This window comes from Homarus americanus, unplaced genomic scaffold, assembly GCF_018991925.1.
Source record: "Homarus americanus isolate GMGI-L3 unplaced genomic scaffold, GMGI_Hamer_2.0 scaffold26591, whole genome shotgun sequence".
NCBI lineage: Eukaryota > Metazoa > Arthropoda > Malacostraca > Decapoda > Nephropidae > Homarus > Homarus americanus.
The window spans coordinates 92,056-105,758 of record NW_024755595.1 but is presented as its reverse complement, the minus strand read 5'-3'; the positions used below and the strand labels follow the sequence as shown (position 1 = coordinate 105,758).

Here is a 13,703-nt window from a genome sequence, read left to right as displayed (position 1 = left end):
TATGGGATTAATTCCAATAGAGACTGGCCCGACCCCCAAACTCCACTTTTTGACGACACACAACTATGTTGTAGTAAAAATTTTATCTTAACTTTATGATGGTATGCACACACAATTAATAATTAAGAGAAATATCAATAATATTAGGTTTTTTAACACTTGCATTAGTAGAAAAGATGGCTGGGCACACGGGGATGGGGGGTTGGTTCCGAGGCAGAGGGCAGATTATTGGCCCTCACCTGTATCACTTGTATCAATTGTATCACTATCCACCACAGAGGCTTGCAGGGCCTCTTTGTCAAACCCCTCAAAGGCCATATAAGTCCATATCCTCACTATAATTATCACTATCACTGACTTGGGCCGGCTGTGGTGGGTGGCGGGTGAAGAACTCGGTAATGTTTTGATGACTGGGCGACCTTGTGCGCACCGTGCTCGCGCCGCTCTCCGCGTAAAAGGGTACACACACCGCGGAAAGTGAGCATTCCGGTTTCGGCAGGGTACCGCGTAAACGTGGAAACGCGTAAAGTGGGACAGCGTAAAGCGAGGGTTGACTGTATATATATATATATACTGTATATTTTTTATTTTTTTTTTATGATATTTCTGCAAACATCAAAATAGATATTCTGTTTCTCCTCCATACATTTTCTAGTACTGGATATCGACATTAACTTCAAGAACAGCATTTTGTATCCTGTTCTTCAACTGCTCCAAAAATGTTGGCATTGGTGGAACAAACAATTAACATTTAACATTACCCCAAATGTAAAAGTCGAGGGGAGTAAGGTCAAGTGAACGAGGTGGCCAATTAATGGGTCCTATCCAATGGTTGGGTATTTGTTTATTCAGATACTTTTTCACTGCATTATCAAAATGTAGATTGCAAAAAAAAAAAAACTTTAGTCATTGATTTGTAATCATGTATGTTACTTTTTGTTCTAACATTGTTAGTTTCTTTGTAATAAATATTTGAAATGAGGAAGATCATTCGTAGTCACCCTGTATACTGTATTGTAGTGATTATTATTATTTCTCAGTGTTTGTTGAATTACTTTACAAGGTCAAGTCAGAAGATAATTATGAATATTATAAAGCTTACTTCATGAAGTGGTAAGAATCCAAGTCCAACTAAGAAGGCTGCTGTCCAGTTAATTGCAACAGCGATGGATGAAGCAGTGGGACGAGCATTCTGGGCAAAGAGCTCAGTGACGAAGAACCATGGGATGGATCCAGGACCAGTTGCAAACATCACCACAAAGAAGATCACAAGGAATATGGAGAAGTAGCTGATCCAGGGGACAACATCCTTCAAGAGGAGGCAGATGAAGAGAAGGAACACATCAACAAGCATTCCACTCAGACCAGCCAACATGAGAGTCTTGCGGCCAAACTTTTCCACCATGACGAGGGAGGCAAATGTCATGAGTACGTTCATCGTACCCATAGCGATGGTGGCATTCAAGGCAGCTTCAGAACTAAGACCGGCAGACTTGTATATGTCAGTTGAGAAGAAGATGACCTGTAAGCAACAAAAGAATTTATTATTATCTTATTTTTTTATCAAGAATTCATTTTAAGTGGATAATTTTTTCTTGTGAGTTTCCCAGATGGTGAAAATAAATTCAACCTGTTGCTGTGCATGTTAATATAACCAATGTAATCACCATACACTCATGGAAAACATATGGAAGCAAGTCCTACTGCCATGATTGAAACAGGCAGTGCCTGATTAACCATGAGGCACTTGAGGCACTGGCCTCAGGCCCCCCGACTCTAAGGGGCCCCCAAATCCAAACATTCTCGAAGTTGAAGCGTATAAAGCATGAACTTCGTTCAACGATGTCCTAGCAGCGTCTCAATTTTCTGTCTCTTATGAACATTGAATGCATTATTTTGCAGAAGCTTAATATTGATGAAATCATTGATAAATTTGGGTATATTTTGTTCTTGCTATATATATATATATACCTTGAGGGTAGGGGGCCCCAAGTTGATCTGTGCCTCAGGCCCCTATTAAGCTTAATCTGGCCCTGTAAACAGGAACAATGCAAACAGCACATATGTTGTAACATCTTCATAGAGGGTTAAAGCTCTTAAGTACATACAGTACATGGATATATTTTTATCCCAGACTTTAAAGTTTAATGCAGGGGGATATAGTTGTTTTTGATGCCGGTGCCTAATTGTTGTATTGTAATTAAATTCTCTTCAACAGTTCAAAAGTTACAGTGAGGCATGAAATTCTATTGAAAATTACCAGTGTACCAATTCTACAAAAGTTTAATGATAAACAGACAGATGGCAGTGACGTTTAATGTATCTCCCTTGAAGGGGGCGATGAAAAGATAATTTTACTTACAGCATTAATTCCAGACAACTGCTGGGCGATCATCATCATCATGGAGATTACAAGAGGGATGCGGAGGGTTGGGTTGGTCAGAATTTCACGCAAGGACACAGATGGCACCAGTTTGGAGGCTTCTGCCTCGTTGCGCATCTCTCCCATCTCGTCTTGTACATTTGTGGTGTCCCGGAGCCATGTCAGTGCTGAGGAAACAAGATAATTAACTTGTGCCTCGGTACAATACTGACATTGGTTTTTATGAACTGAGTTTTACGGAATACAATAGCTCTCACTCCTTACCAATAGTGAGGAGGCAAATCACATGTCCCAACAGAAAGAAGAAACATCATTAACTGAGAACAAGTGTAAAAAAGACCTGGGTGTACATGTTGACAACTAACTGAAGCTCTTGGATCATTGTGAAAAGAATGTGAATCAAGCAACAAAGCTGATAGGTCTTACAAGAAGGTCATTCAGATACCTAGACGATCCCTAGCTTATGCTAGAGGCAGGCAATGGGTGACTTAATAGAGGTCTATAAATACCTCAAGAGAACATTACTCAGTCGAGTGTCAGGGCAAACTCTTTTTGAGTGAGAGTTGTCAACTTCTGGAATAATCTGCCAGAAAGTGTGAACTCGATCAAGACCAAACTTGACCAACATTGGTGCCGGTTCGGATACATTCTGGAGCCATTACAGTACGTGACAGATATGTTACCAAGTGGCTAACAGGCCGATCAGGGCGAAAGAGCATGAAGTAGAATGTGGCCTGAGGGCCCATTAGGTAGGCCATGTAGATTTTTTTTTGGTACACAAGGCAGGAACATGGCAAGTCCTGCACTTGAACACCCCCATTTTTTTCCAACTGGATGAATTTGTGGTGCCCTGTGGTGTAGAAGACACAACAAAAACACCCGAAGTTAAAGAGCTGTATGACTCAGTGTCAAGGAATAATCCAAGAAAACCAGACAACTGCACTGGCTAAACAGTCACCACTAAGGGACACATGTGTCTTACTATCTAACAGAGTAACCAGTACTACAGCTGCTGCTTGACTTACTACTGAGTTAGGGACCCAAATCCATGTCGTAAGTCGCAAATGCTTAAATAATACATAGAAAATCTAAAATGGGTGTCTCTTTTTCATCTCAGCACCACAAAACTCTCACTTTTAAGCTTGCCAGCTAATTTAAAGTGAATTACAAATGAAAATTTTGTCAGTACACAGCGCAATCACTAACGTTGGGACTCGAAGATACGTAATTTGACAAAATTCTCGTACGACTGAGGTGGTCGTATGTCCGGGTGGTCATAAGTCGAGGAGTACCTGTATACTGTATAAGACAACTTGCATAATGTAGATAATATTGGTAATAAACAGTATGATAGATGAAGAAATGTATAAAGTTTTTAAAAATGTGTTTAACTCACCCCTCTGAGCAGTTACAGGTTCATCTTTGGTGATTAGGAGGAACTTTGGTGATTCTGGGCAAACTGGCAATGCTGCCAACTGAAAGATGGCTGGCAGGCCAGTGAGAGCCAGTAAGATGGGCCATAGGTCGTCTGTGCCCAAGATGGTGTCCAAACCCATGATCTGTGAGAACTAACAACCAACACTGGTTCAGTATGGTGTACAGGTATATTGAAAACTATCAAGATTTTAGACAGATGCTATTTTTTAACTTGCATATTAATTCTCTTAACTACAGAACAGTACAATTTCCACCATCTAAACTATTACTGTATAATGTAAATAAAATAAGCATTTAACAGTACTTGTACTGTAATATACGGTAATGCAAAGAAATTATCAATAACTGTTACGTGTGTACAGTATTTAAAATTTTCAGTTATTATAGAAATAAGTTGACAAATGGCCAAAAAACATAATGTTCTTCATTTCATAAACTATGAATTCATAGCAGAACATTTAACAATACTGTACAATATAGTACTCACCAAAATAGAAATAGTGAGGACCAGCTGGTAAGCTGTACCTATTGCCCCTCTCAGGTTGACTGGAGCAATTTCAGACAAGTACATAGGACAGAGGCCAGCGTTAAGACCATTGTTGATGCCAATCACAAAGCGGCCAATTATAAGCATCTCGTAAGAGTTGGCCATTTTGCTGAACCCAAACAGCACGGCTGCCACGAGAGCAAAGATGTTGTTCAAGAGGAGGCCTCCCTTACGGCCAAACCTACCGATAAAAAATAACAATTAACAATATTTATATGTGAAATTTTACCATGAAACATCAGAATAAGAATTAATTGTGAACATTATGCCTGACTCCTTTAGGTCATGATAATTATTAGCCATAAGGGTGAACACAAAATGTGAATACTGTAATTCATAAGAGAAGTACTGTACTGGTAATTTAAGCACTTTACTGCACATCCGGTAAATTTCTTATAATTTTGATAATTAAATTTCACTATTTACATTAATGGCGATAAGTAAACTTAATACTTTTGCGGCGCCACTCTCCCAGTTTTTACCTCGACTTGAAAATTTTCTATTGTTTCTCTCACAAGTTGTCATCTTCCCTAGAACGTACAGTATCGTTCACACCAAACGCAATGAAGATCCATAGTCAATATTGAAGACAGTTATATAAAATAAAATATTGAACCAAGTAAAATAACTAAATTTTACTTTAAAATTATTCAGCACCACATTTTTAATAAAATTTCTCAACTTTACATTAGGAGCGCCTGGGTTTACAGTTCATGAACGAAGAAAGATGCGTACTGATTCTTTATGCATGTGACGGGGTGCAATGAGAAAAGTAACAATCCTTAGGGAAAATGGCCCAAACAGGGTCGTGTGAAGCTGCCTTTAACCCTTTGAGGACAATACTTTAACCATTTGAGGACAATGCTTAACCATTTGAGGACAATAATTTAACCATTTAAGGACAAAAGATTAACCCTTTGAGGATGATGGTTAAATCCTTTCAGTGGTGATGATATAAAGGAACACCTGAAGATTAGCCTTCCAGGCTATTTCACAATATAATATTAACACTAATCTAACTTAAGCCCCACAGGTAATGTCCCGTGGTCATCAGGTGAAATAAGCTGGGGGTTAATATACAAGTACTGTACTGTACTTTCCTTTTCTATCTTTACTATGATATGACCACTTGTAGTACAGTGTACTTTACAATTGTTATTTAACTGATTTGACCAAGGATAGTCGACAAAGCCACGAGATGCTTATTTCCAGTAAGGTCCTTATGCCAACAGATGGTTACCCATCATTAATAAGCTTCACATAAAGTATTACTTGTTATAGTCATCAATAAATTATAAATCTTATTCTTGTAAATTCATTATTACTGCACTATTTAATAGCAAGCCTAAGCAGACGAACCTACTGATGGTTTTGTTGGCTATCCTTGGCCGAATTACCTTACTGTTTATTATTGTTTGTATTCCTGCTTTAAGTACAGTACATTATACATTGGAAATTATATGCCGGCATTGTTTGTATGCATGCTTTGCTGAATACTGTACTGTATTGTCTATATGTGGAGTACAGTATATATACTACCTATATATACATGCTGAGCTGTATACCTGCATTGTATATACTATACTGTATACTGTATATATATATATATATACACAATCAACACCTCAACCCGCCAGGATTCGAACCCACGGCCCACGAGCCCATGACGAGCATTGTCGATATGTATGCTGGTTATATATACTCTACATACTGAACTGTATGCTGTACTTGCATTGTCTTTACAGTACAGTATACAGAGGGTCCCGGGTTAGGAACGGGTTCTGTTCCTGAGGATGTTCTAAGTCGTAACACATACACTATGTGCACTTTATCATAGCCTAAGTCCTTTTATATATCTCAAATCACTTAATTTAAGAGAAAAGAAGAAATTGAATGACAAAATACAGTACAGCATGTAGAGATTGGCATTGTAGGAGTGACGGGCATTATTGGGATGGTTAAACTGAAACTTTATAAAGACTTTTGTCTTAAATCTCTCTCTAGCATTGTAGATATTCAGTAATACCTGTATGAATCTTGGTGAACCTTGTTGTGTTGGTCTCTTGCTGTTTAAATTTTAACAATCCTTATTCAATAAGCCTGAAATCATCTGCCATTTCTTTTGTAATGAAGCCCTTTGGTTCTGGAGTTTCAGCTTCCTCTACATCCTCTGGCAAAATTTGCTTCTCCAGTTCAATCAGGTCCTCATTGCTTAATTCTTCAGCATGAGACTCAAGCAACTGTGTGACATCTTCCTCATAAATATCAAGCTGGAGTTGGTTCCCAAGGTCTACCACTGTCTGTGTTACTTCCCTAACAGTGTTTTTTCCAAACACCATTTGCCCTTACCTTGAACTGGCTAAATCACCCCCTATTAGCAACAAAATCTTCCCCATCACTTTCACCACCACGTTTAGCCTTCAAGTCAGCGTGCAAGCTTTTCACTTTTTCCTGAATGAAGGCTAGACTTAAGGCAAATCCCGTTGATTTTGATCTTACATGCATTTCACTAACAATCTTTCCATTTCATTTAACAATCCACTTCTTTGTTTTGTTATCACAGTTGAGTGCATTGGTGTAGATTTTCTGTTTGTCTTTCAAATTTGTTCAGACTATTGACTGACTGAAGCCTAACACTTTACCAATCAGAACGTTTAATTACATCAACTTTCAGATGCTTAATTACATCAACTTTCACTTCCATTGTAATTGTTTTCCTTTTCTTGGATGCACTTCTATCATTTACACCAGGTTTGTATCTGGGAGCTGTGATGAGGGCAGAAAAAGAGAGTTAATAAACAAAAAACAACAGTTTGCACTTGATCACACACGTTACTGCGGTGAGGGTAAAGTCTACTGATGATCCTTCAAGGCGTGTGGTTGGGTGCGACGCATCACTCCCCATGCGCCGCCTCCCCTCTATGCCACGTAAACTAATTCTCGTATGTAAATACTACGAAAAAATTGTACTTATGTCGGATTCTTAAATCAATTTACCTTATGGGACCTCGTTCGTATCGGCGGACATTCGTAAGTCAGGGACCCCCTGCATTGGGTATATATACATGCTGAGTTGTATGGTGATTTTATTGATTGAATAGCTATCTATTTATCAAATGCAAGTCAAATATATACACAGAAAAAATAACTCACCGCTCAGCAAAGAAGCCCGTGAGAGCACCACCAATCATGCCGCCAACACAGTAGATTGACACCATGATGGAAATTACCATGGTCTGTTCCGTCTCAGTGAAATATTCTCCACTGCGTTCATTGTTGGTCACATTCATCCAATGACGTATGATCTGTGAGGAAGAAAGAGACGTTAACACAAAGAGATAACAAGCTATATGAGGAAGAACAAGATGTTAATACAGAGATAACAAGAAAAAAGAGAAACATCTTCAACTAAGTTTTAAATAAGCCAAATAATTTATAGTCACCCAGTACTGTATATTTTCTTAATTAGTGAATACAGTATAATGGCAGAAAATTAAGTTCCCATAAAAAAGTCATAATAGACAAAATAAATGTTTATAAGACCGTACAACAGTACAGAACATAAAACATCTAAAACTTGACATGCTGTAACAAGAATCGAGGTGTCATTTTTCGATAAACAAGAGCTTCATAATTAATATATTTTCAACGATAGACTAACCTAGTTAATACGGTAAACCCTTGGTAACTCAGAATTTTTTATAATTTGGCACTGCTATACTCTCGGAATTTACTAAAAAATAATTTGGGGAAATGCTGAGTTATATAAAATTACAGTACAGTTGTGATGTGTACAATACTGGAATGTGGCTTCCTTCACCAACTGACACTGCCTCTCTTACAGTTACACATTTTTTTTTACATTTTAAGTATTGGTTCATTTTTCACCAGACCACCCCCCAATTATTTTCTTTCTGTCTGTCTTGCTTGTCCGGGTTATATTTTAACCATTTTTAGAGTCAGGAGAAGAAGTTTGGACTCAATAGTGACAAAGTGCTTTGGCAAAAATGGATGTATAGATATTATTCCTATTTTCTTGATGGCATGGCATGGGTGGGTGTAGCCGTTCAGAAAACTATCTTACAAAACTATGTTAAACAATAATTATGAGCTAATGGACAAAGGATTTTGACAACCCTACCGAGATAACCAGAGTCACAGTGTTTATTTTTGTTTTAATTCATCGCACTCCTCCGTACATATAATTTTTTGATCGACTGTACAGTATATTGAATGTACAGTATCACTACTGTACGTACGTGTTTGTTTTTGTGGTTTTGTTCCAACAAAAATGACTTTGCTGAACTTGTATGCTGTAACATCACAGATTCAGTTCTTTTTAAGCAAGTGCAGGTAATTATTAAGGATAATTCTTTTTAGATACTTGTTGTAGGCGTGACAAGTATAATCTTAACCTGGCAACACAAGAGTGCTGTGTGGAGGTACAGTACTAGACTGTGTAATATCAGATTCCTTCTTCCTATTATCTGGCATGATACACTGAACAGTATTGTACATGTACTGTATAAAAAGATGGTTATACACTGCACCAAATTGTTAATACAAATATACAATTACGTACTGTACTGTACGGCTATATTCTTAACAATTTATTGTTTTAATATTCACCCAAACTTGACAAACTTAAAATGTACTCAGAATCATTTATTCAGTATCATAGTACTGTACAGTATAATGTTTGCCACATACTATTTCAAGTTATACTGTCTGTCCAATATACAGGGTGATGGAGAATTCCATGTGCACCTGCAATAATTACCAGTATTGCATACAGTATATAGTGTTGTTACTGCACCTTGTTATACCTACAAAAAATACCTTGTTCCACTCACAGTCAATATACCCTGTACAGTATATACTGGAAATGGTATCCACTTCCACCATGTACTGTGACCATATCCAATACTGTAAGCAGAAGAGGTAAACACCTGTAAATGCATTTTTTATTATTGTATGTACACAGGGGCTAGTCGATCATCCTGTACCGTACAGTATATGGATCAAGATGTACGTTACTTGTTGTGAGGTGATTTGTGTCCGATCAAACTGAAAATGATCACTATTTCTTGCTGTACTTGATATTCAGTTAATCTGTGCAAGAGTTCTGTAGTTCCAATTCTGGGCATTGCATGTCTAGACCATACATGTTCCATTGGCCAAATACTTTACAGTATGCCGAGTGACAAAAACGGTGATGTTGGCCACACTTGCTAACTCCAGTACATTTATTAGTGTAATACCTCTGTCTAACTTGTTGAACACTGAAGCTAATGCTTTCTCTCTGTGGGCAAACATCACAGAAAAGAACTAAAAACTGTAAGAAAAGTGTGGCTCCGACTTTACCCTCCTCAAGACGATAGCGAGTGTGGTTAGTGCCGTACATGTGACTCGCCACTCTTGGCTACAAGTTTGCCCTTGAAGTATTTATAGATTAAGACTTTCCATCTTCCCTTTCTCACTACATTTTGACACTCATCATGTTTTTGGGGGATGTAATCTTACTTTAATCTTTCCTCTTTGCCAATGATTAGCCTGTTAGCCTTTTGGGTGGTCAGTCACTTCTCTGTTACATACTGTTGGCATGTACAGGCAATGTACTGGTTCCAGAATGTATCTGTATTCGTGCCAGTGCTGTTCTAGTCTGGTCTTCAATGAATTCATACTTTGTGCCATCATGACACTCTCTAGCAGGTCATTCTAATAGTTCAATCTTACGCCCATAAAGTTTGTTCCGACAACTTTCTGAACATGTGGCTTCTTTAACCTATAATAAGGCTGTGACCTCTAATGGGACAACCATATCATACTGTACTGCACTGTACCACACCATACTGTACTGTACTATACTGTACACTCACCAGACAAGCACGAGTTTACACTTTTTTTTTAATTTAATTATTGATGAAGTCCAAGTAAGTTAGTTCTAACGACAATGATCTCTCAATATGGAGTGATACAATTAATCCTTAAGCATTTAAGAAAAGTACTATTTACTAAAACAATAATTGTAACTGCAAACAGTTTGATGAAACAAAATAAAAAATATATCTAGCTATACACTTTTGCACAAAACAGTACAGTACTGTACAGGCATTAACTATTCTCCTCAGCTGGGTTTCTTGTGGTGGCTAACCTGAGGGAGTCTGCCAGGCTTGCCAAATCCTCTGCATCTTAAAAGTCCAGTAAGGTTATGTAATCTGATGTCAGTTACTTTGGCTTCTCAACTCTGCCAAGCGTTTCAAAGTTCGCTAAATTTCTCTCTTCTGTCCGTACAGTACAGGTACATTATATGCAAGTTAATAACCCAGAAATAAACTTGTTTTACTGGACCAAAACTACAGTATACTTAATCGGAAGACTCAGCGTGTAAACCTATGGTACTGTATTGTACTAGACTAGATTAAACTGTAGATGGAAACCTTGACTAAGAAGGTTATATGGCATTATGGGTGGATCATGTTTCAGCCTAAGGCAATATAGTCTTAGTCTATATGATGTATTTATTTTTGTTTCAGCTAATTAGTACATTTAAGATTTAATTGTCAGATCACATTACCTGTTCATGGAGAACTTTTCAGATGTATGGACTCACCTCAACTAACAGAACTAATTATCAACACATTACTGTACCCCCATAACATATAATAATTCCTACAACTTATTGCAATACAACAGAGGTCGGGGAACGGGTAAATTACCCCAAATGGGGTAAATCTAAAAATTTTGGGAGTAATGCATGCAGTATGAGAGACACTTCCATACCATATCCAACAATTTTAGGAGCAAATTGGCTTGTTTTTGTTTACTGTACTAGTGTACTTTGAAGTCTGGGGGTAATTTCATTTTACTCAAAACATTTTTGGGTAATACCCAAAAAAGTTCCCCGACCCTTGCAATACTACAGGGTGTTCTTAATATTCATGACTGCAGTACAGTATTCTGTTCATGATAACTTGGCTTATTATTGCATCTGTTACTTTTGTAGATCTTCCCTACCCATAATATTTATGTAGCATTAGTAGTTGAAGCAGAGGCAAAGTGTAGAATTACTTAGTTCATAGTGTGCAGTAGTAGGTGGGGTGATAGGGGTAGTTACTGTTGGCTGTGAGTAGTAGTAGTAGGTGGGTTGGGGTGATGGTGGTTGTGCAGGTTTTGGTGAGTGTGTTTAGTTTTTCTTGGCAGAAGAATGTTGCGTGTGAATAATTGACAAAAATATAACCATTAAAATCATTTAACAAAATTGGTACCCTGTACTCACATTTAACGGAGCATTGATCACTCCAAGGTTGAAGCCATGTTGGAAGGCTGAGCCAAAGGCAGCAGCCGAGATGGCAAACGCCAGCCGAGCATTGAGTCCCTGCAGAGAAAGAAACAGAATTAATTTGTTGTGCATTTCTGATCAGACTCATTATTAAAATGAATTATAAAGATTTATTGAGTACTGTACTGTATACCATTGAAGCAATATTACGGTATCACCTAAGAACTGTACAAATTTCTGCCACATTGCATAATTATAATCATCTATCTTTCTAAAGCTAGATAAGTCAATCAATAACTCGATTCATATTATGCTAGTGGTATATAAATAAATTAGTACGTTAAGAAAATGAGTTATAAAACAATATTTTTTTATTGTTTAACTTCAACCATTCTTGATAAAACACAAATGTAAATATTGCCAAAATGTTTCATGTTGTCTACTTACACTAAAATTATTATTTACACGCAGCCAGTATTGTACAGTATCCTGTATATACCTTAACCAGTCAGCTGAAAATCTAATTTTGCCACACACACACACATTCATAAACCGTTCATTATTATTATTATTACAATACAGGTGTACATCCAAAAGGTATAGTGTAACTTATTTGAAAATATGTAGAAATAGCCCCATGACGCTGGCAGATCTTGAAGGCTAACAAGGTAGAATAATGTGGTTGACCTTGGTGTAACAGTTAGTGGTCAGGGTTCAGTTGCTTATTTCATACTGCCAACGCTGTACACAATGATACTACCACTACTGCCAACACTATACACAATCATACTACCATCACTGCCAACACTTATACAACCATACGACTACTATTACCAACACTATACTGTACAACCATACTACTACTATTACCAACACTATACTGTACAACCATACTACTACTATTACCAACACTATACTGTACAATCATACTACTACCATCACCAACACTATACTGTACAACCATACTACTACTATTACCAACACTATACTGTACAACCATACTACTACTATTACCAACACTATACTGTACAACCATACTGTTACCAACACATGTCTTGGCTGTACAGAGTCAATTACCCCCTTGTAAATGATAGTTGGTCTTCCTTATTGAGATACATAGGGTGCATTAGTGGAGATAGTCTACTAAGTGCCCGGGGTCTCCTCTCAGCTGAATAAAATCGTCTGTCGTAAGCCAAATAAATATTAAAAGTGGGGAGCATATTGGGGAATGTCAATATAACCAGTTTGGTTGAAAAGGATTCGATCCCAATTTATCAAGATGTGTTCAAACCTTCGAAGTTGAAAGTTGCTCAGTTTTTAAATGAGATTAACCCTAGACAGGTGTTCCCCTGGACATACCCTTTTCAAGGTGGACCAGGATGTACACCACCCCATGTCAAAAAAAAATCAACAACAACATTTAGAGACAATAGATCCAGTCTGTGTATGCCAACTTATAGATTAGCCTTTTCTGCAGGTCTTTCATACCTCAAACATCAACAGTTATGTTACACGGTACTGTATACATTTATGTAAAATTAATTTTTTGAAAAAGATCATTAATCATATATAACAATGAAACCTCTATATAATGTACTTCTCTCCATATAATTTGTTAGATATACTGTAATGGACTTTCTTCTCTCTAAAGTTCGTTAGATGGAGGTTTCATATCTTACAGTCCCTCGATATAACGGACTTTCATCTCTATATACAGTAGCTCATTAGATGGAGGTTTCACATCTTACAGTCCCTCGATATAATGAATTTTCATCTCTATATACGTACAGTAGTTCGTTAGATGGAAGTTTCACATCTTACAGTCCCTCGATATAATGGACTTTCATCTCTATATAGTCAGTTAATTAGAGGTTTCACTGCAATAAAAAAGACCTCAAGCTTGTCTTGTTGCTGCATGGAGCACCTCAAATACTCCTACTACTGACCACTTTTTTTTTTTTTTTAAACCCAGAATAGCCCACCCGGGCACAGGTCATCGATCCACAAAGGGGCCTAGAGGGCGAAAAAAATAGGAGTACTGTAGAAAGAAATTA

At 37.5% G+C, this 13,703-nt stretch overlaps 1 protein-coding gene across 4 annotated transcripts in view; it reads right to left on the bottom strand.

The window, feature by feature from the left end:
- Positions 1-13,703, bottom strand: part of LOC121856597 (solute carrier family 2, facilitated glucose transporter member 1-like) — a 92,637-nt gene that overhangs the window by 5,601 nt on the left and 73,333 nt on the right. For all 4 annotated transcript variants that reach the window (XM_042352226.1, XM_042352227.1, XM_042352228.1 and 1 more), the window contains 6 exons: positions 11,647-11,745; positions 7,521-7,672; positions 4,308-4,548; positions 3,780-3,951; positions 2,363-2,550; positions 1,103-1,522 (listed from right to left, as the gene is read on the bottom strand). In XM_042352226.1, coding sequence (XP_042208160.1) covers positions 1,103-1,522; positions 2,363-2,550; positions 3,780-3,951; positions 4,308-4,548; positions 7,521-7,672; positions 11,647-11,745 — 1,272 coding nt within the window. The remainder of the gene's footprint in view (positions 1-1,102; positions 1,523-2,362; positions 2,551-3,779; positions 3,952-4,307; positions 4,549-7,520; positions 7,673-11,646; positions 11,746-13,703) is intronic.